This window comes from Oncorhynchus keta, chromosome 19 (genome assembly GCF_023373465.1).
Source record: "Oncorhynchus keta strain PuntledgeMale-10-30-2019 chromosome 19, Oket_V2, whole genome shotgun sequence".
In the NCBI taxonomy this organism is placed as follows: Eukaryota; Metazoa; Chordata; class Actinopteri; order Salmoniformes; family Salmonidae; genus Oncorhynchus; species Oncorhynchus keta.
In genome coordinates this window covers 9,027,632-9,051,264 of record NC_068439.1, presented here as the reverse complement: position 1 = coordinate 9,051,264, position 23,633 = coordinate 9,027,632, and the positions used below count along the sequence as shown (strand labels likewise).

Genomic DNA, 23,633 nt, shown 5'->3' with positions numbered 1-23,633 from the left:
ATCTCTGATGTTGACATCTGTCTAGTCATCAGGCTCTTGTTAAGACTACTAATGCACCAGAGCATTAAAAAAAATTGTACCTCCAATGAGTGGAAAATTGATGAGAAACTTAAGAGTTCCTATTTTGTCTGTGAACATAGCTTTTTCCGCTGGTTTACTTCAATACTGATTACGGATTAGAATGGTATGCAGGAGTGTTACAGTTTATGATCACAAGGTGGCGACAGTACGTTATTTTTTGTTGATAACTCATGACTGTTGCGCTTTAAAAAAAAAATGTTTTAAAACATTGTGATAAGTAGTCTAGCATCTTCGTTATCATTTGTTGATATCACAGTTGCAGATAATCGGTAATAAAGCAAAGGCAGTTTGACACTATTTTGACCTCTTGGGATTCCCTCCTGACGTATGTGACCGTGGGGATCCCCGTTCGGTTGATTGGCGGATATAGCCCCGTCCACCGGGTCCTATTTCAACTCATTCCAAACACTCGAAGTCAACTACAGTCTTTTGAGCTCTGCGGTCTACAAACACCTTTGTCAAGTTGTCTTGTCCTAAAGTCGGTGATGGATGCCTTACGGTCGGCTGGAAGAGCGATCATCCGAAGTCCAAGCATCGCGAAACGGTCTTGGAATTCCGGCAAACATAAAAGTAAGATTTGTTTTAATTAAGTGAAAACTTCCTCTGGTTATTTTATTTATACTGAACAAAGCATTCGAAAACAAAAACATTGTTTTAGTGGTGTAAACACAGCGAATTATTAACACTTGCCAATTTTTGTTTTTATGTTTGTGGGTCCAATTTTCATGTTATGCCGAATTTCTGACCGTTTGTTGGCTACTTGATAACTCTTGTTACATTCAGAGCAACACTTCTACATAATCTCATCAAACATATCCGTTGCATGTTTGTCATTAGTTCACTCACTAGGCTGGCCTACCGTTGTCATGATTGGTGGCACCATTACGCTACCAATCAAGTAAAAAAAAAACATGTAGCAACTACGTGTTTCCTATGAAATGAACCCGGTTACAATATCATACCGCTTTTTGTTTTTGTTTTTTTTGGGGGGGGGGGGTTTGGATGGAACTGGCAGTGTAGGCTGAGGACATTCCTATCTAGTAATCCACTATCCCCAAATCTTCCCAATTTTGAGATCAGAGGCTGAAATGCACCACACCCTTGATGACCATATTCATCTCTCATGCAAATGACTTAATTGCATGTTTGGATAACGGTACTCTATTTCCTGTATGCGGTCTACTTTGTCCCTATATTGGGACACTCTTTTACTGACACTTCTGTGTACTATTACAGTAGCCTAATTAGGGTAATTCTGCCTGTACATAAATAGCAGTGGTGTAAAGTACTTAAGTAAAAAATACTTTAAAGTACTAAAGTATTTTTTGTGTGTATTTTCACTATACTTTATTATATTTTGACAACGTTTACTTCACTACATTCATAAATAAAATGAATGTACTTTTTACTCCATACATTTTCTCTGGCACCCAAAAGTGCTCTTTACATGTTGAGTGTTTAACAGGACAGAAATGGTCTAATTCACTTATCAAGAGAAGGGGGACTCACTAAACAGAGAACATCCCTACTGCCTCTGATCTGGAGGACTCACTAAACAGAGAACATCCCTGGTCATTCCTACTGCCTCTGATCTGGAGGACTCACTAAACAGAGAACATCCCTGGTCATTCCTACTGTCTCTGATCTGGAGGACTCACTAAACAGAGAACATCCCTGGTCATTCCTACTGCATCTGATCTGGAGGACTCACTAAACAGAGGATATCCCTGGTCATTCCTACTGCCTCTGATCTGGAGGACTCACTAAACAGAGAATATCCCTGGTCATTCCTACTGCATCTGATCTGGAGGACTCACTAAACAGAGGACATCCCTGGTCATCCCTACTGCATCTGATCTGGAGGACTCACTAAACAGAGGATATCCCTGGTCATTCCTACTGCATCTGATCTGGAGGACTCACTAAACAGAGGATATCCCTGGTCATACTGCCTCTGATCTGGAGGACTCACTAAACAGAGGATATCCCTGGTCATTCCTACTGCATCTGATCTGGAGGACTCACTAAACAGAGGATATCCCTGGTCATTCCTACTGCCTCTGATCTGGAGGACTCACTAAACAGAGGATATCCCTGGTCATCCCTACTGCATCTGATCTGGAGGACTCACTAAACAGAGAACATCCCTACTGCATCTGATCTGGAGGACTCACTAAACAGAGGATATCCCTGGTCATTCCTACTGCCTCTGATCTGGAGGACTCACTAAACAGAGGATATCCCTGGTCATTCCTACTGCATCTGATCTGGAGGACTCACTAAACAGAGGATATCCCTGGTCATTCCTACTGCCTCTGATCTGGAGGACTCACTAAACAGAGGATATCCCTGGTCATTCCTACTGCATCTGATCTGGAGGACTCACTAAACAGAGGACATCCCTGGTCATCCCTACTGCATCTGATCTGGAGGACTCACTAAACAGAGGATATCCCTGGTCATTCCTACTGCATCTGATCTGGAGGACTCACTAAACAGAGGATATCCCTGGTCATACTGCCTCTGATCTGGAGGACTCACTAAACAGAGGATATCCCTGGTCATTCCTACTGCCTCTGATCTGGAGGACTCACTAAACAGAGGATATCCCTGGTCATACTGCCTCTGATCTGGAGGACTCACTAAACAGAGGATATCCCTGGTCATTCCTACTGCATCTGATCTGGAGGACTCACTAAACAGAGGATATCCCTGGTCATACTGCCTCTGATCTGGAGGACTCACTAAACAGAGGATATCCCTGGTCATTCCTACTGCATCTGATCTGGAGGACTCACTAAACAGAGGATATCCCTGGTCATTCCTACTGCATCTGATCTGGAGGACTCACTAAACAGAGGATATCCCTGGTCATTCCTACTGCCTCTGATCTGGAGGACTCACTAAACAGAGGATATCCCTGGTCATTCCTACTGCATCTGATCTGGAGGACTCACTAAACAGAGGATATCCCTGGTCATTCCTACTGTCTCTGATCTGGAGGACTCACTAAACAGAGGATATCCCTGGTCATCCCTACTGCCTCTGATCTGGAGGACTCGCTAAACAGAGGATATCCCTGGTCATCCCTACTGCCTCTGATCTGGAGGACTCGCTAAACAGAGGATATCCCTGGTCATCCCTACTGCCTCTGATCTGGAGGACTCGCTAAACAGAGGATATCCCTGGTCATCCCTACTGCCTCTGATCTGGAGGACTCGCTAAACAGAGGATATCCCTGGTCATCCCTACTGCCTCTGATCTGGAGGACTCACTAAACAGAGAACATCCCTGGTCATCCCTACTGTCTCTGATCTGGAGGACTCGCTAAACAGAGGATATCCCTGGTCATCCCTACTGCCTCTGATCTGGAGGACTCGCTAAACAGAGGATATCCCTGGTCATCCCTACTGCCTCTGATCTGGAGGACTCGCTAAACAGAGGATATCCCTGGTCATCCCTACTGTCTCTGATCTGGAGGACTCACTAAACAGAGGATATCCCTGGTCATCCCTACTGCCTCTGATCTGGAGGACTCACTAAACAGAGGATATCCCTGGTCATTCCTACTGCATCTGATCTGGAGGACTCACTAAACAGAGGACATCCCTGGTCATCCCTACTGCATCTGATCTGGAGGACTCACTAAACAGAGGATATCCCTGGTCATTCCTACTGCATCTGATCTGGAGGACTCACTAAACAGAGGATATCCCTGGTCATACTGCCTCTGATCTGGAGGACTCACTAAACAGAGGATATCCCTGGTCATTCCTACTGCCTCTGATCTGGAGGACTCACTAAACAGAGGATATCCCTGGTCATACTGCCTCTGATCTGGAGGACTCACTAAACAGAGGATATCCCTGGTCATTCCTACTGCATCTGATCTGGAGGACTCACTAAACAGAGGATATCCCTGGTCATACTGCCTCTGATCTGGAGGACTCACTAAACAGAGGATATCCCTGGTCATTCCTACTGCATCTGATCTGGAGGACTCACTAAACAGAGGATATCCCTGGTCATTCCTACTGCATCTGATCTGGAGGACTCACTAAACAGAGGATATCCCTGGTCATTCCTACTGCCTCTGATCTGGAGGACTCACTAAACAGAGGATATCCCTGGTCATTCCTACTGCATCTGATCTGGAGGACTCACTAAACAGAGGATATCCCTGGTCATTCCTACTGTCTCTGATCTGGAGGACTCACTAAACAGAGGATATCCCTGGTCATTCCTACTGCCTCTGATCTGGAGGACTCACTAAACAGAGGATATCCCTGGTCATTCCTACTGCATCTGATCTGGAGGACTCACTAAACAGAGGATATCCCTGGTCATTCCTACTGCATCTGATCTGGAGGACTCACTAAACAGAGGATATCCCTGCTGGTCATCCCTACTGCCTCTGATCTGGAGGACTCACTAAACAGAGGATATCCCTGGTCATCCCTACTGCCTCTGATCTGGAGGACTCACTAAACAGAGAACATCCCTGGTCATTCCTACTGTCTCTGATCTGGAGGACTCACTAAACAGAGGATATCCCTGGTCATTCCTACTGCCTCTGATCTGGAGGACTCACTAAACAGAGGATATCCCTGGTCATTCCTACTGCCTCTGATCTGGAGGACTCACTAAACAGAGGATATCCCTGGTCATTCCTACTGTCTCTGATCTGGAGGACTCACTAAACAGAGGATATCCCTGGTCATTCCTACTGCCTCTGATCTGGAGAACTCACTAAACAGAGGATATCCCTGGTCATTCCTACTGTCTCTGATCTGGAGGACTCACTAAACAGAGGATATCCCTGGTCATTCCTACTGCCTCTGATCTGGAGAACTCACTAAACAGAGGATATCCCTGGTCATTCCTACTGCCTCTGATCTGGAGAACTCACTAAACAGAGGATATCCCTGGTCATTCCTACTGTCTCTGATCTGGAGGACTCACTAAACAGAGGATATCCCTGGTCATTCCTACTGCCTCTGATCTGGAGAACTCACTAAACAGAGGATATCCCTGGTCATTCCTACTGTCTCTGATCTGGAGGACTCACTAAACAGAGGACATCCCTACTGTCTCTGATCTGGAGGACTCACTAAACAGAGGATATCCCTGGTCATCCCTTCTAGCCTCTGATCTGGAGGACTCATTAAACAGAGAACATCCCTGGTCATCCCTTCTAGCCTCTGATCTGGAGGACTCACTAAACAGAGAACATCCCTGGTCATCCCTTCTAGCCTCTGATCTGGAGGACTCATTAAACAGAGAACATCCCTGGTCATCCCTTCTAGCCTCTGATCTGGAGGACTCACTAAACAGAGAACATCCCTGGTCATCCCTTCTAGCCTCTGATCTGGAGGACTCACTAAACAGAGAACATCCCTGGTCATCCCTTCTAGCCTCTGATCTGGAGGACTCATTAAACAGATGCTTTGTTTGTAAATTAATGTCAGTTGTAGTGTGTGTAATACTTGATACTTAAGTACATTTGAAAACTAAATACATAAAAAAATAAACTTTTACTCCAATAATATTTTCATGGGGGGGTGGGAGGGCACATGGAAGGTCAGTTGACCACCCTATTGGTGACATAGTGCACTACTATTGACCAGGGTCCCATAAGGCTCAGGTCAAAAGTAGTGCACTATGTAGAGAATAGGGTGGGATGCAGATTCTCCCTTGATCCTGGGCCAGGTGGGTGATTCGGTGGCGTCTGGGGAAATTAGACCTACTGATCACTATAGACAAGATATCAGCTACAGGGACCAGCCAGTAACATTAACCATGCTGCTATTAACCAGATACTCAAATGGCCGCTCTGACAACCGATATATAAATGAAAGGCAGTCGGGGGAGGAGCTAAGGTCAGGTGGGAACGTTCTAGCCAATAAGAGGGCAGACACGTGTGTGAACAACAGGCGCAACTTTGATATAAAGTGTTTGTAGTTTTTTTTTATTTTCTTCTCAGTTTTTATATCCGTACACTCGACAACCAAACTTAGATTCTATCAAATAAGACGTAGCAAATAAACCATTACATGTTTTGTTTAACCACATTCAACACTCGTACAAAAACCCCTCGCTTGGTGAGCTTATACATTTTTTTTTAATCCAAAAACATCACCTGCTGGAGATGACTGCTTTTTGGGCCCAGTTATCGCTCTTACCTCTTCTCCTCTGGTTCGCAGCGTGGCTGGGTTCAGCTTTGGGAACTGCTGGTGCTTACTCTGGTCCGCAGCGTGGCTGGGTTCAGCTTTGGGAACTGCTGGTGCTTACTCTGGTCCGCAGCGTGGCTGGGTTCAGCTTTGGGAACTGCTGGTGCTTACTCTGGTCCGCATCGTGGCTGGGTTCAGCTTTGAGAACTGCTGGTGCTTCCTCTGGTCCGCAGCGTGGCTGGGTTCAGCTTTGAGAACTGCTGGTGCTTCCTCTGGTCTGCAGCGTGGCTGGGTTCAGGTTTGAGAACTGCTGGTGCTTCCTCTGGTCCGCAGCGTGGCTGGGTTCAACTTTGGGAACTGCTGGTGCTTCCTCTGGTCCGCAGCGTGGCTGGGTTCAGCTTTGAGAACTGCTGGTGCTTCCTCTGGTCCGCAGCGTGGCTGGGTTCAGCTTTGGGAACTGCTGGTGCTTCCTCTGGTCCGCAGCGTGGCTGGGTTCAGCTTTGGGAACTGCTGGTGCTTCCTCTGGTCTGCAGCGTGGCTGGGTTCAGCTTTGGGAACTGCTGGTGCTTCCTCTGGTCCGCAGCGTGGCTGGGTTCAGCTTTGGGAACTGCTGGTGCTTCCTCTGGTCTGCAGCGTGGCTGGGTTCAGCTTTGAGAACTGCTGGTGCTTCCTCTGGTCTGCAGCGTGGCTGGGTTCAGCTTTGGGAACTGCTGGTGCTTCCTCTGGTCCGCAGCGTGGCTGGGTTCAGCTTTGAGAACTGCTGGTGCTTCCTCTGGTCCGCAGCGTGGCTGGGTTCAGCTTTGAGAACTGCTGGTGCTTCCTCTGGTCTGCAGCGTGGCTGGGTTCAGCTTTGGGAACTGCTGGTGCTTCCTCTGGTCTGCAGCGTGGCTGGGTTCAGCTTTGAGAACTGCTGGTGCTTCCTCTGGTCTGCAGCGTGGCTGGGTTCAGCTTTGGGAACTGCTGGTGCTTCCTCTGGTCTGCAGCGTGGCTGGGTTCAGCTTTGGGAACTGCTGGTGCTTCCTCTGGTCTGCAGCGTGGCTGGGTTCAGCTTTGGGAACTGCTGGTGCTTCCTCTGGTCTGCAGCGTGGCTGGGTTCAGCTTTGGGAACTGCTGGTGCTTCCTCTGGTCTGCAGCGTGGCTGGGTTCAGCTTTGGGAACTGCTGGTGCTTCCTCTGGTCTGCAGCGTGGCTGGGTTCAGCTTTGGGAACTGCTGGTGCTTCCTCTGGTCTGCAGCGTGGCTGGGTTCAGCTTTGGGAACTGCTGGTGCTTCCTCTGGTCTGCAGCGTGGCTGGGTTCAGCTTTGAGAACTGCTGGTGCTTCCTCTGGTCCGCAGCGTGGCTGGGTTCAGGTTTGAGAACTGCTGGTGCTTCCTCTGGTCTGCAGCGTGGCTGGGTTCAGCTTTGAGAACTGCTGGTGCTTCCTCTGGTCTGCAGCGTGGCTGGGTTCAGCTTTGAGAACTGCTGGTGCTTCCTCTGGTCTGCAGCGTGGCTGGGTTCAGCTTTGGGAACTGCTGGTGCTTCCTCTGGTCCGCAGCGTGGCTGGGTTCAGCTTTGAGAACTGCTGGTGCTTCCTCTGGTCCGCAGCGTGGCTGGGTTCAGCTTTGGGAACTGCTGGTGCTTCCTCTGGTCTGCAGCGTGGCTGGGTTCAGCTTTGAGAACTGCTGGTGCTTCCTCTGGTCTGCAGCGTGGCTGGGTTCAGCTTTGGGAACTGCTGGTGCTTCCTCTGGTCTGCAGCGTGGCTGGGTTCAGCTTTGGGAACTGCTGGTGCTTCCTCTGGTCTGCAGCGTGGCTGGGTTCAGCTTTGGGAACTGCTGGTGCTTCCTCTGGTCTGCAGCGTGGCTGGGTTCAGCTTTGAGAACTGCTGGTGCTTCCTCTGGTCTGCAGCGTGGCTGGGTTCAGGTTTGAGAACTGCTGGTGCTTCCTCTGGTCTGCAGCGTGGCTGGGTTCAGCTTTGAGAACTGCTGGTGCTTCCTCTGGTCTGCAGCGTGGCTGGGTTCAGGTTTGAGAACTGCTGGTGCTTCCTCTGGTCCGCAGCGTGGCTGGGTTCAACTTTGGGAACTGCTGGTGCTTCCTCTGGTCCGCAGCGTGGCTGGGTTCAGCTTTGAGAACTGCTGGTGCTTCCTCTGGTCCGCAGCGTGGCTGGGTTCAGCTTTGGGAACTGCTGGTGCTTCCTCTGGTCTGCAGCGTGGCTGGGTTCAGCTTTGAGAACTGCTGGTGCTTCCTCTGGTCTGCAGCGTGGCTGGGTTCAGCTTTGGGAACTGCTGGTGCTTCCTCTGGTCTGCAGCGTGGCTGGGTTCAGCTTTGGGAACTGCTGGTGCTTCCTCTGGTCTGCAGCGTGGCTGGGTTCAGCTTTGAGAACTGCTGGTGCTTCCTCTGGTCCGCAGCGTGGCTGGGTTCAGCTTTGGGAACTGCTGGTGCTTCCTCTGGTCCGCAGCGTGGCTGGGTTCAGCTTTGAGAACTGCTGGTGCTTCCTCTGGTCCGCAGCGTGGCTGGGTTCAGCTTTGAGAACTGCTGGTGCTTCCTCTGGTCTGCAGCGTGGCTGGGTTCAGCTTTGGGAACTGCTGGTGCTTCCTCTGGTCTGCAGCGTGGCTGGGTTCAGCTTTGAGAACTGCTGGTGCTTCCTCTGGTCTGCAGCGTGGCTGGGTTCAGCTTTGGGAACTGCTGGTGCTTCCTCTGGTCTGCAGCGTGGCTGGGTTCAGCTTTGGGAACTGCTGGTGCTTCCTCTGGTCTGCAGCGTGGCTGGGTTCAGCTTTGGGAACTGCTGGTGCTTCCTCTGGTCTGCAGCGTGGCTGGGTTCAGCTTTGGGAACTGCTGGTGCTTCCTCTGGTCTGCAGCGTGGCTGGGTTCAGCTTTGAGAACTGCTGGTGCTTCCTCTGGTCTGCAGCGTGGCTGGGTTCAGCTTTGAGAACTGCTGGTGCTTCCTCTGGTCTGCAGCGTGGCTGGGTTCAGCTTTGAGAACTGCTGGTGCTTACTCTGTTGTCAACATTCCGCACACTTACGGATATTGTGTTTTATTAAAGCCTCTTTTTTTTTTTAAGGGGCCTACCGAGTGGCGCAGCAGTCTAAAGGCACTGCATCTCAGTGCTCGAGGCGTCACTACAGACCCTGGTTCGATCCAGGGGTGTATCATAACCGACTGTGATGGGAAGTCTCATAGGGAGGCGCACAATTGGCCTGGCGTCATCCGGGTTAAGGGAGGGTTTGACCGAGGGAGGCCGTCATTGTAAAAAATAAATAATAATAATAAATTGTTCTTAACTGAGTTGCCTCGTTAAATAACTCGTGAAATCATGTTCAAGTTATCACAAAATGTCATGTTGATTTAACTGTGATGTAGAGCTACAGGGTAGAGGTAGGTAATGTTGATTTAACTGTGATGTAGAGCTACAGGGTAGAGGTAGGTAATGTTTATTTATTTTTTTTATTTTTTTTTAAGCTACTGGCAGTGACCTGCTTTCTGGCCTCTAATCTACAGTAGGCTTTCTGACTGTTTAGGGTTTTCTGAATTGGTTTTCCAGGTTGAGGGGGAGTCATCAGTCATTACTACTGACCCATATCGTTCAGCCTGCAGGAATGGCCATGGTCAGACATGTAGACTGGGGACAATATCTTCCTTTTGGATATAAGTTGCCCTCAGGCACAGATGCATAATCTATTTACAGTCTCCCAGAAAACTCATTTTTCTCTGCAACGCCAAGGGCGACGTGTCCCAGCACCCCTCCCTTTCCTCTTGTCCCAGCACCCCTCCCTTTCCTCTTGTCCCAGCACCCCTCCCGTTCCTCTTGTCCCAGCACCCCTCCCAAACCTCTTGTCCCAGCACCCCTCCCTTTCCTCTTGTCCCAGCACCCCTCCCTTTCCTCTTGTCCCAGCACCCCTCCCTTTCCTCTTGTCCCAGCACCCCTCCCTTTCCTCTTGTCCCAGCACCCCTCCCTTTCCTCTTGTCCCAGCACCCCTCCCGTTCCTCTTGTCCCAGCACCCCTCCCGTTCCTCTTGTCCCAGCACCCGTTCCTCTTGTCCCAGCACCATTGGGTAATATAGGTCCATTTGAGGCCACATCACTTCCATATTACTACAGATCACCAACAATATCGTTTTGTCCTCTTATTTGTTATACAGTATTATAAGGCTCTGCTTAATTTCAGAGTACATACCATTTAGGAACTAGAATACTCATTAGTCATGTTTATTCAGTCATACCTAGTTCTGTGAAATCCATTTAGTTCTACCCCCCCCCCCCACACACACACACACACACACACTCCTATAGTACGTGTTGACTTCTATGAATTGAATGTTTTTCATCATTCCTATAGGTGTCGTTGACAGAGTTCTGAGAATTCACTATTATTGTTTGTTCAGTCATTTACATCCACCTTGAAAACCCTGGATTCTAATTGGCTGTTGTGTTGCTAAAGGGCTTTGTATGTGTGTGTGTGTGTTTCCTGTTGCTGTGGCAATGTTTTTGTGACCTTTGATCTACATTGGGACTGAGTGGTCGACCTCCCTGCGTTATCGTGTGTGTGTCACTGTAGTCTATAGGTTCAACTTACATCCAGAAACCTGACATGAACGTGAACCCTCTCTGCTCTTCTAAGAAGCAGTGTTTTCATTGGACATAGCCCTACAGGCCTTCTAAGAAGCAGTGTTTTCATTGGACATAGCCCTACAGGTTTTCTAAGAAGCAGTGTTTTCATTGGACATAGCCCTACAGGCCTTCTAAGAAGCAGTGTTTTCATTGGATGTTAGCTCTGTCAGAAGTCGGCTCCTAGTAGTCCAATGTCCCTAGATAACAGACTTTATGTAGACCGTAGACTTAGTGACACACTGGATCTATATGGCAGAAACACATCCTAGCCTTCTTCATTTCTCCCTCCACTGTTCCCCTAATTTCTCTCTCTCTCCCCCTCCTTCCATTCATCTTATCCCTCATACTTGAAGACTTGGCAATGATGCAAACTACAAAGAAGCACTCAAGAACAAGTCCATCAGAAATCACTTCAGTTGACCTCTTTCCTTCATAACCATCTCTGCCAAAGTCATTGATTTTTTTGTTGTGTGTTTTGATAAGGAAAGTCATTAATGACGATGTTTAGGCGTCTGTCACCCCACATTAGGCGTGCGTCTGTCACCCCACATTAGGCGTGCGTCTGTCACCCCACATTAGGCGTGCGTCTGTCACCCCACATTAGGCGTGCGTCTGTCACCCCACATTAGGCGTGCGTCTGTCACCCCACATTAGGCGTGCGTCTGTCACCCCACATTAGGCGTGCGTCTGTCACCCCACACCCCTACATTCAGCTGATTCCCCTCACTGACCCCTGAACCCTAACCCATCCATCTGGTCCTCAGGCAGTCAGATGAATGGAAGGAGGGGGGGGGGAGAGAGAAATGAAAGTGGCTAGGATATGTGTTTCTGCCATATAGATCCAGTGCGTCACTTTAGGTCTACGGTCTACATAAAGTCTGACAGGGCTAACATCTATGCCTTCTGCCTGGTCTTTTTGGAGCCTCCTCCACAAAGCTGAGCTGCTTGTTACCACACACACACACACATACATACATACATACATACATACATACATACATACATACATACTCCTCATGGTATGCAGTGATGTATATGTTATGGTCATTAGTCAGAAAAAACACTGGGACTGTTTTGTATTTTTAAATGGAACCGTTCTGGGGATGGTGTGTATGTGGTAGCTCTTGGTCTGTGAGAGAATGTCAATGTGGTGTGTCTGGGTGAGAGAGAAGGTCTGTGTGTCTGTCTGCGTCTGCGTGAAAGAGAAGGTCTGGGTGAGAGAGGTCTGTCTGCGTCTGGGTGAGAGAGAAGGTCTGTATCTGTGTGTATGGCACTAGATCTCCAGAGCTCTAGAAGGCTACAGAACCGATAAGGAATGAGAGAATTGACTTCAATAGTTTATATTACTCACTACCCCCCCCGTTTGGCCTTCCGTCTGTCTCCTTCAATTCAACATGGAAGTAGGATGACGTTACCTACTGCGTGTTAAGGTTTAATTTGCCTGGCTTCCCATCTACAAAGCTCTATCCAAATACCACGCCCACTGTTTCTTCTCCATGATGAGTGCAGCTAGCGACGGTGCAGTAGGCTAGAAGTTGTCAGGCAGAGGTTTCTTAGAGGGTAGCTGGTCCTAGATAACTTACTCCAGGATAAAAAGAATGAAAACATTGATGGAGACTCTGGAACAGAACCATATTTCTCTTATCATTACTTGTCAAAGTTGGTGTACAAGACTTCCATTTTTTTTGTCTCTCAATATGCTTTCCCTTTTCTCCCCCTCAATATTTTTGCCCTCTTTTGCAGGTCAGCTATAGGTTAGTTCTGAGTAAAAACATGTACTTTTGCAGGTCAGCTATAGGTTAGTTCTGAGTAAAAACGTGTACTTTTGCAGGTCAGCTATAGGTTAGTTCTGAGTAAAAACGTGTACTTTTGCAGGTCAGCTATAGGTTAGTTCTGAGTAAAAACGTGTACTTTTGCAGGTCAGCTATAGGTTAGTTCTGAGTAAAAACGTGTACTTTTGCAGGTCAGCTATAGGTTAGTTCTGAGTAAAAACGTGTACTTTTGCAGGTCAGCTATAGGTTAGTTCTGAGTAAAAACGTGTACTTTTGCCTGTCAGCTATAGGTTAGTTCTGAGTAAAAATGTGTACTTTTGCCTGTCAGCTATAGGTTAGTTCTGAGTAAAAACGTGTACTTTTGCCTAAAAGTTGTTTTCTTTCACCATGATCCATATACAGTGTTTTTATTTTATTTTTTACTTTTTAATGTTCATATTCAAAGTCCTGTTTTAAAGGAAAATATCTTTTAGCTCCACACGACTGACTCGACACTATTTCAGAGACAGATGTAGCAACCTACATCTATCTCATAATATTGACCCTGTTCTCAAACATAGTTGAATATAGCATCTGGACTTTGACCCACCTTGCTGCTTGGAAACATGTGAGAACAACCTGGAGGTCATGACCTTGATCTTGATCCCATAGAGTATATATCTCTATGGTTCAAACTTTATTATAGTTTTGTGATTTTTTTTATTTTTATATTAGTTTTTAGATTTTTATTTGAAATTCAGTTTAGTTAGTGTTTTCTGACTTGATTTACTGGTTATTTTGCTAAACATTTTTAGTTTAAAAAATATATATTTATTTTCTGTTTGGGAAAGAAAGTGGCTGTGGGAGTCAGACATTTATGTGTTGTAGGCTTAGTTAGTTTTTTGGAATGTCACTTCTTGCCACTGGGGGGCAGTAATGCATAAGGAGATGGGGACCATAGACTTGGATAGACTACATCTCTGTGTGATTAGGGTTTCTGTGAGAGTGTGGGAAGCACCATTGAGGACATCTCTCTTGAAATGGTCCATTTTGTTCTACAAGAGAAATTCATTGACTGATTCCTTCCTGATGACCCTGCTGTCATGACTCCAACCGGGTCATTAGGTCATGCCAACCCCGGGTCATTAGGTCATGCCACCTGGGTCATTAGGTCATGCCAACCCCGGGTCATTAGGTCATGCCAACCCCGGGTCATTAGGTCATGCCCAGTTGACTAAATAAATGGCGAAAGTCCAAGGTCACTGCCCATGCTAACTTGTGTTTCTGTTAAACCAAACAAGACTCCGCGTTCGTTCGGTTTCTCAAGCCTGATGACTGTTGTCCACAGACAGAATATTCTCTCCACGAACGCTTGGGATGCAGGTGCAGAAACCACAGCTTTTGGATAAACAGCCATCCTTGCCTGCCAGAACTGGAGAGGTGACTCTGTAAACATGCTCACCTTGACCTCTCCCAGGTATTCCCACAGCTCACACAGGACACAATGCCCTGACAGGTTGACCTTCCGGCTGGACTATCCTCGTTGAGAGGAAAATATATTTCTGAAGAACTGTGGTCGAGATGCTTGCTGGATTCAACGTGCTGTCATCTTGCTTGGGGTCCTGCTGCTCCATGGCTGTACTCTCTGATTTGCTGAAGTACAATAGACTCTGCTTCCCTCATCAGCTCCATCTATGTTGAGCAAGCTGCTGTAGAGTGAGGATTGAAGTTTGCGTGCAAAGCGCTCACGCAGTGACTTCAGGAGGACCTGGGCCAACTGTTTTGCAACAGTAGTTGACTGCAAGTTTGACTCGAGGTTGAGACGACACGGTACCACGTCAGACGGTGACCGGCTGTCAGTTTGAAGTCGGTGTGGATTGCGAACGGCTCCAGCAACTTCACAAGCTGCTCTAGCTTGGCCCAGTCGCGCTCCATGCTCGCACCTCAGATTTCTTCCCAGTTAGTTAGTGGCCTAGCTTGTGCATCATTATCAGTAGCTCTTTGAAACCTCTGCATCTACTTTCAGCATTAAACTCCATTTTGATTTTTGGCCAAAGTTTAGAAGATAAATCCTAACAAATTATGGTTATTTTTTTTCTTCAGTTTACTATATTATTGTATTTTCTTTATTTAGTTTCAGTTTTTGTTTTACTATAACAACCTTGCTGTGGTTGACCCCCTATTCCTTACAATCTTATAACCTATAACCTTCTCTCTAGAACTTCCTGAGAACTGGACCGACACGAGGGAGACTGTTGTGGAGGGAATGACCTTTAACCTCCGCCACCTAGGCATGACCGTGGTGGACCAGGCCAAAGGAGAGGACCTATCAGCAGCTGCTGTCAAGAGGATCGTTGCCATGGTGAGCTGTGATGCCATACAAGTAGGAGGGATTGGAATTTCAAAGCACAGGAAGTTCCTAAAGTCTTGATTTTAGATGATATTTTTGGAGTTGATCTTGATTGCTTTTGCTCTCAAGAACAGCATTTTTTTTTTTTTAAGTACTTCACGATAACTAAATAACGTGGCTCCTTTAAAAACAAATGATCAAATAGCTGTATTGGTTTCATATTGTTGATAATCTTTTATCTTAGCATCAATGCTTACTGATAATAGATATATCTATTATTGTGATTTATTATTTTAAGATCTTTGTCTAATTATCTCATATTGATCCAGGCCAGGGCCATTAGGAATAAATGATTTGTAATGAATCTATATTCTCTGTCTTCAACTCTATCCCCTCCAGGCCAAAGCGGGAGGTAAGAAGCCTCCGAAGGTTTCTCTGAAGGTTTCTCCTCAGGGTATAATGCTCTACGATAGTCTGACCAACCAGCTGCTAGACAACATCTCCATATACAGGTGTGTGTGTGTGTGTGGTGGGGAGAGGGCAAATGTCTTTGAACATACATCTCCCTACAGGAGACCAGACCTCCACAGAGCTGGGTGATCTCTCCTCTCCTCTCTCTCCTCTCTCCCCTCTCTCTCTCTGAGGACACTTGCCATTTTGAACCATAACTGTAAACCGCTGAATTTATTTTTCCCTCTGACATTTTAACCTTTGCCCTTGTGTCCTGCAGGATATCCTACTGCACGGCGGACAAGCTGCACGACAAGGTGTTTGCCTACATTTCCCAGAACACCCTTAACGGAACACTGGAGTGCCACGCCTACCTCTGCTCCAAGAGGAAAGTGGTGAGTGTGAACTGACACCACAACAACCCCTATAATCTGAAAGGACTGGATGAGTCTAAGAAATATTCTTATGCCTCTGCTTGGACCTCCTGTAAACTATTATTTTTACTTATCTACACTGAACAAAAATATAAACACAACATGTAAAGTGTTGGTTTCATGAGCTGAAATGAAAGATCCCAGAAATGTTCCATACTGCACAAAAAAGCTTATTCATCCCCAATGTTGTGCTCAAATTAGTTTTATATACATGTTAGTGAGCATTTCTCCTTTGCCAAGATAATCCATCCACCTGACAGGTGTGGCATATCAAGAAGCTGATTAAACAGCTTGATCATTACACAGGTGCACCTTGTGCTGGGGACAAAAAAAGGCCTCAAATGTGCAGTTTTTTCACACAACGACACAGATGTCTCTAGTTTTAAGAGATCGTAAGACTACTGGAGGACCAGGGTGACAGTGTTGGGGGTACTGGAGGACCAGGGTGACAGTGTTGGGGGTACTGGAGGACCAGGGTGACAGGGTTGGGGGTACTGGAGGACCAGGGTTGAGGAAATGCTGATCTAGGGGATAGACACAGAAATGAATCCACTCCTTAGAACAGGATCTAACAACCTTCCTACTATAACTACTGGTTGTGCAGGGTTTTGTTCCAGTCCTGCTCTAACCCAGCTGACTCTACTAATTTGAGCACCTGCTTCGGGTATACTAAAGCGGGGGCTGGAACAAAAGCCTGCCTTTAAACATGTTTGCTTCCAATATAACCCCTCCATCTGACTGGCCTTCTCTCATTCCCCCGGGGGAAACATTAGAAGGTTGCACTCCTCGCGCCCCCCTTTTTCGACTGCATGTGTTGCTGGGATTTTGAAAAACACACATTTTACTTAATGAAAGTATATTTTTCAGTTGGTCTTGTTCAATAACGTTTGTATGAGTTCCCATTTTAAAATAATCTGTACTCTTAATTTCAGTGTCCTTTTGATTGATAATGTTTCATTGGGGCTTATAGCATTATAACAGCTTTGTGAATGGTCTCTTTCTCTCCTAGGCCCAGGCAGTGACTCTGACTGTAGCACAGGCCTTTAAAGTGGCCTTTGAGTTCTGGCAAGTTGCCAAAGAAGGTAGGTTGCTGTTCAAACCCTGCTACCCTCCAGAAGGAGACGGTCTGTACAGGTGTATAAAAGCTGAGGCTGGAAAGACAGCTTCCATCTCAAGACCATCCGACTGTTAAATAGTCCCCACTAGCCGGCCTCCTGCCCAGTTCCCCTGCCCTGAACTTTAGCCAGCCTCCTGCCCAGTTCCCCTGCCCTGAACTTTAGCCAACCTCCTGCCCAGTTCCCCTGCCCTGAACTTTAGCCAACCTCCTGCCCAGTTCCCCTGCCCTGAACTTTAGCCAACCTCCTGCCCAGTTCCCCTGCCCTGAACTTTAGCCAGTTCCTCCCTGAACCCAGTTCCCCTGCCCTGAACTTTAGTCGTCGTCACTAGCCGGCCTCCTGCCCAGTTCCCCCTGCCCTGAACTTTAGCCGGCCTCCTGCCCAGTTCCCCTGCCCTGAACTTTAGCCAGCCTCCTGCCCAGTTCCCCTGCCCTGAACTTTAGCCGGCCTCCTGCCCAGTTCCCCCTGCCCTGAACTTTAGCCGGCCTCCTGCCCAGTTCCCCCTGCCCTGAACTTTAGCCGGCCTCCTGCCCAGTTCCCCCTGCCCTGAACTTTAGCCGGCCTCCTGCCCAGTTCCCCTGCCCTGAACTTTAGCCGGCCTCCTGCCCAGTTCCCCCTGCCCTGAACTTTAGCCGGCCTCCTGCCCAGTTCCCCCTGCCCTGAACTTTAGCCGGCCTCCTGCCCAGTTCCCCCTGCCCTGAACTTTAGCCGGCCTCCTGCCCAGTTCCCCCTGCCCTGAACTTTAGCCGGCCTCCTGCCCAGTTCCCCTGCCCTGAACTTTAGCCGGCCTCCTGCCCAGTTCCCCTGCCCTGAACTTTAGCCGGCCTCCTGCCCAGTTCCCCCTGCCCTGAACTTTAGCCGGCCTCCTGCCCAGTTCCCCTGCCCTGAACTTTAGCCGGCCTCCTGCCCAGTTCCCCTGCCCTGAACTTTAGCCGGCCTCCTGCCCAGTTCCCCTGCCCTGAACTTTAGCCGGCCTCCTGCCCAGTTCCCCTGCCCTGAACTTTAGCCGGCCTCCTGCCCAGTTCCCCTGCCCTGAACTTTAGCCGGCCTCCTGCCCAGTTCCCCTGCCCTGAACTTTAGCCGGCCTCCTGCCCAGTTCCCCCTGCCCTGAACTTTAGCCGGCCTCCTGCCCAGTTCCCCCTGCCCTGAACTTTAGCCGGCCTCCTGCCCAGTTCCCCCTGCCCTGAACTTTAGTCGTCGTCACTAGCCTCCTCCTGCCCAGTTCCCCTGCCCTGAACCCAGCCTCCTGCCCAGTTCCCCCTGGCCCTGAACTTTAGCCAGCCTCCTGCCCAGTTCCCCCTGGCCCTGAACTTTAGCCAGCCTCCTGCCCAGTTCCCCTGGCCCTGAACTTTAGCCAGCCTCCTGCCCAGTTCCCCTGCCCTGAACTTTAGTCGCCGGCCTCCTGCCCAGTTCCCCTGCCCTGAACTTTAGCCCGCCTCCTGCCCAGTTCCCCCTGGCCCTGAACTTTAGCCGGCCTCCTGCCCAGTTCCCCCGGCCCTGAACTTTAGCCGGCCTCCTGCCCAGTTCCCCCTGCCCTGAACTTTAGCCGGCCTCCTGCCCAGTTCCCCCTGGCCCTGAACTTTAGCCAGCCTCCTGCCCAGTTCCCCTGCCCTGAACTTTAGTCGTCGTCACTAGCCGGCCTCCTGCCCAGTCCCCAGGCCCTGAACTTTAGTCGTCGTCACTAGCCGGCCTCCTGCCCAGTTCCCCTGCCCTGAACTTTAGTCGTCGTCAGCCGGCCTCCTGCCCAGTTCCCCCTGCCCTGAACTTTAGTCGTCGTCACTAGCCGGCCTCCTGCCCAGTCCCCAGGCCCTGAACTTTAGTCGTCGTCACTAGCCGGCCTCCTGCCCAGTTCCCCCTGCACTGAACTTTAGCCGGCCTCCTGCCCAGTTCCCCCTGCACTGAACTTTAGTCGTCGTCACTAGCCGGCTAGCATCCGGTTACTTAGAAGCTGCTCTCCTGTGGACATGGTCATGAAACGCTGGTCACTTTAATAATGTTTACATCCTGTTTTACCCACTTCATATGTGTATATACTGTATACTAGTTAAGTCCAACTATTACTGTAATGTTACATATGCTATATATTCTATCATATACTGGCCATTTATATATTTGTATTATACACAGACTCCGACATTGCTCGTCTTTAACATTTTTTTATACTGTTGTGTATTGTTAGACAATACTAGTTAGATATTACTGCACTGTCGCAGCTAGAAACACAAGCATTTCGCTACACTGGCATCTGTTTTAAATATGTGTATGCAGCCAATAGCATTAGATTGTTGCTATACAGACACCCTATTACACGCAACCTGGGAAATGGGGACACGTACATTTATTTACACACGAGGTCACAATTGAGCATTTTCTATATGAAATCGAATGTTATTTGTCACATGCGGTGAATAAAACCGGTGTAGACTTTACCAACAAGTTTAGTTAACAGCCCTTAAACAACAGTGCAGAGTTAAAAAGGAAGACATTTGCTAAAAGGAGGAGGAAGAAAAATGGTATCACAACATGACAGCAACGAGGCTATGTACAAGGAGTACTGGTGCATGGGTACCAGGTTGTTGAAGTAATATGTAGGTAGGGGGGGGATAAGTGACTAGGGAATCAGGATAGATAATTAACAGAGTAGCAGCTGCAGCGTGTGTATTAGAGGTGTGGGTTGAGTCCAGTGAGGTGAGGCGGTGCAACAACAAAATACAAAGGCTGTCAAAGCAAAAAGTCTGGGTAGCTGCTGTTCGGTAGCTGCTGTGCTGAATTGTTTCTGCTGTCTTTTGGCTTGGGGGGGGTAGAAGCTGTTCAGTAGCCGTGTGTGTTGATGGTAGTATTTTGTGTCTTGTAGAGAAAGAGAACAGGGTGAAGTCCGGCTCGGCTGGAGAAGCATCCGGCAGCTCCCAGTTAGAAGGATCCAACAGCCTGGCTAGTCTGAAAGAAGGTAAGGTGATACACATCACACGCAGAGCGAGACTGAGGCTGCATTTTCACATGAAGCCCAATTCTGATTTTTTATTTTATTTATTTATTTATTTTTTCACCAATCCGATCAGCTCTGGAAAAATATCAGAATTTTACTGGCTGTAAACGCAGCCCTCAAACACACACGCTCTCCATCTTTATCCAATGCAGACGTTCAGAGTTTTTAAATATAATGTTCAACAGATTTATGTTACGATGGAATGCACTAACTGTACGTCTCTCTGGATAAGAGCATCTGCTAAATGACTACAGTGTAAATCAGAATAACATTTACTTAGTTATTTAGCAATGAAATGTCTGTCTTGTATTTCCTCCTACTGAGGCCTTGGTTGGATCCTTAGGATTTTTTTTCTGTTGGCAGTTGGAGTCCAACTGTAAACACTCAACTTTACTGATTTTGATTGGCTGATTTTTGTCTCCATAGATGTTGCCACGGGTAACCTACTGGACCTGGAGGAACGGACTCATGTTGCCGTGGTTCTGGAAACCAATGGCAACGAGGAGTTCCAGGTGGACGACCAGACCGCTCCAGAGGATAACAACAACACTGTCTGGGTATGTTTCAAATCAACCGTTTCTCTTTAAATGGGATAAAAATAGTTTGGATACAGAAACTCACAATCTCTCTCTCTCTCTCTCTCTTGCAGGAAATTGAGGAAGACTTGGATGAGGCTTTTTCTAGGTAAGACACTCATCCTAAAAATGTATCTGTTGTCAATAAAGCGAGTCACTTCTTGCTGCTGATTGACCACAGAAATCAATCGGCTCATTGATTTGCTCAGATCAGATTTGCCTGAGAGGTGATTGCAGTTTTTGGAGAATGTGACTCCACAGCTCCGTCTATAATGGATCATCAGACTTACAAGGTTAGACGAGAGAAATGGTCGGAGGTAGAGATGAAACCGAGAACAGGGTTGGCCTCAATTCAGACTTGAATTCACAATGCCTCATACATCTCAATTATTGAATTTTAATTCAAGCAGCAAACAGGATGTAGAATTGCATTTAGAATTTGAATTAAAGGAAAATGTAATTAAATCCAAATACCTCTTCTGTTCAATATTGGGTGTAGTCTGTACAAATGTACAGTATGTATATCAAACATGTCAGTATATAAATGAATATAAAATGTTGAAACAATAGATTTTTAGGACAAACAAATCCTGTACGCAAATATTCTAAAATATTACGTTCAATTAATCAGTTACATTTTTGTTCAATAAAGAAGCCAAACAGATGACATGTATAATGAACATAGGCTTTAGGCTGTGTGACTAGGCTTTAGGCTGTGTGACTAGGCTTTAGGCTGTGTGACTAGGCTTTAGGCTGTGTGACTGGGCTTTAGGCTGTGTGACTGGGCTTTAGGCTGTGTGACTGGGCTTTAGGCTGTGTGACTGGGCTTTAGGCTGTGTGACTGGGCTTTAGGCTGTGGGACTGGGCTTTAGGCTGTGTGACTTTAGGCTTTGACTGGGCTTTAGGCTGGGGACTGTGGGACTGGGCTTTAGGCTGTGGGACTGGGACTGGGGACTTTTGGGCTGTGGGACTGGCTTTGGGCTGTGGGACTGGGCTTTAGGCTGTGGGACTGGGCTGTGGGACTAGGCTTTAGGCTGTGGGACTGGGCTTTAGGCTGTGGGACTAGGCGTTAGGCTGTGGGACTGGGCTTTAGGCTGTGGGGCTTTAGGCTGTGGGACTGGGCTTTAGGCTGTGGGACTGGGCTTTAGGCTGTGGGACTGGGCTTTAGGCTGTGGGACTGGGCTTTAGGCTGTGGGACTGGGCTTTAGGCTGTGGGACTAGGCTGTGTGACTAGGCTGTGTGACTAGGCTGTGGGACTAGGCTTTAGGCTGTGTGACTAGGCTGTGTGACTAGGCTGTGGGACTAGGCTGTGGGACTAGGCTTTGTGACTAGGCTGTGTGACTAGGCTGTGTGACTAGGCTTTAGGCTGTGTGACTAGGCTGTGTGACTAGGCTGTGGGACTAGGCTGTGGGACTAGGCTGTGGGACTAGGCTGTGGGACTAAGTATAGGGGAAGCAGGTTTTATAATTTTAGTTTCTTTATTCAGAATTCTCTTCATGTTTCTTTATTAAATATATTGTATGGTAACATATTGAGGTGGGGGGGGCTGGTAGTTGAGTCTTAATGCAGCCTAAAAATCAGCCCAACCCAGACAGAGAATGAAGAATGTGACAGAATAAGGAAATGACAGCAGTGTGTAGCCCCGCCTCCTTTCTGTTTACTGTCTCCAGGTAACACTGCTGTGTGTTTGGTGTAGAGTGGACTCTAACCCCGCCCCCAACCTAACCTAAAACATCATTATACAGTCCACTGACCCAACCATAAACACTCCTTGTGCTACAATAACATCCTTTGTGTATAAAACAGGGCAAAAAGGCAGTAACTGCTCATTTGGTCAAAACTTAGTTCATGTCATTTTTGCTATGTTAAATACATATTTAATCATGTGGACAAGTCTCCTGTCTCTATTGTGTTCAGGAGAAAATGGGGGTCATGTTAGCAGTAACTGTACTAAAGTTACTGTTGAAAACCAAGGTAAATTAAAGCTATTTTTCTCATGTCCACTCTGTTAGCAGTTACTGTATTTTTGCTTGGTAAGGCAGGATGTCTCATGTGTTGTGACTGTGTTGTTTAGTAACTTCCTGTTTGTGTCCACTCCTACCAGACCGACTAATATCATCTATACAATTTTAATTGAGAGTTCAATCGAGTTTTCTTCAGGTATATTTATGTGTAGGACCCACTGTTGTACATACTGCATCAGTTAACGTCTGATTGTGATCATTCAACATCTGCTGGTCTTCTGGTCTTATTCCATCACATTTCTCCTTTCTGTCCCCCCCCCCTCCAGACTGGCAGTGTCCCGTACTAACCCCCAGGTCCTGGATGTTGGGGTGACCCCCCAGGATTGGCTTACAGAACCTGACCGGGCCAATGGGAACACATCGAACACCACCAATGGAGATGACTTCTCCTTTGTCTTCTGATTGGCTACCGGAGGGAGACCTTTCGGCTCTTTGGCCCAATCCCAAATCAAACCCCTAGGCCCTACGCTGGAGCTACACCATACCATATTTGTTTACTCCTCTCAGGTCTGCACAAGTGCATAGGTCAATTTGAGATGGGGGCCCATAGAGTTGGCTTTGGCTCCATTCCAAACCGATCCCTTGCCTCTGTCCTTATTCCCTAGTTGACTCCCTCCCCCCTTATAGATCTGAAAGGTAGGTTGAGAGCTTTTGGTTGAACTTCTGTCAATACTTTTTTTTTTTTTCAAGTTTCAACCAAGTTTTTATAGATCTACACGGGGCCGCCAGGAAGAACCTATGGGTAGAGGCTAGGGACTTGAACCAGGGCCTGCCCCCCCCACCACAGCAGTATGCAGTACTCTTTGTGATCACAGCAGTATGCAGTACTCTTTGGGACCACAGCAGTATGCAGTAGTCTTTGGGACCACAGCAGTATGCAGTAGTCTTTGTGACCACAGCAGTATGCAGTACTTTTTGTGACCACAGCAGTATGCAGTACTCTTTGGGACCACGGCAGTACTCTTTGGGACCACAGCAGTATGCAGTACTTTTTGTGACCACGGCAGTATGCAGTACTCTTTGGGACCACGGCAGTATGCAGTACTCTTTGGGACCACGGAGTATGCAGTACTCTTTGGGACCACGGCAGTATGCAGTACTCTTTGGGACCAC

General features: G+C 47.8%; 1 protein-coding gene across 1 annotated transcript; it reads left to right on the top strand.

Moving 5' to 3' along the window:
- The first annotated feature begins 402 nt into the window (after positions 1 to 402).
- Positions 403 to 23,633, top strand: LOC118379414 (low density lipoprotein receptor adapter protein 1-A-like). The gene is made up of 9 exons (XM_052469292.1): positions 403 to 651; positions 14,806 to 14,948; positions 15,336 to 15,448; positions 15,667 to 15,781; positions 16,830 to 16,902; positions 19,790 to 19,882; positions 20,348 to 20,478; positions 20,571 to 20,605; positions 22,787 to 23,633. The coding sequence occupies exons 1-9, from the start codon at positions 567 to 569 to the stop codon at positions 22,920 to 22,922; spliced, it is 924 nt and encodes a 307-aa protein (XP_052325252.1). The 5' UTR covers positions 403 to 566; the 3' UTR covers positions 22,923 to 23,633.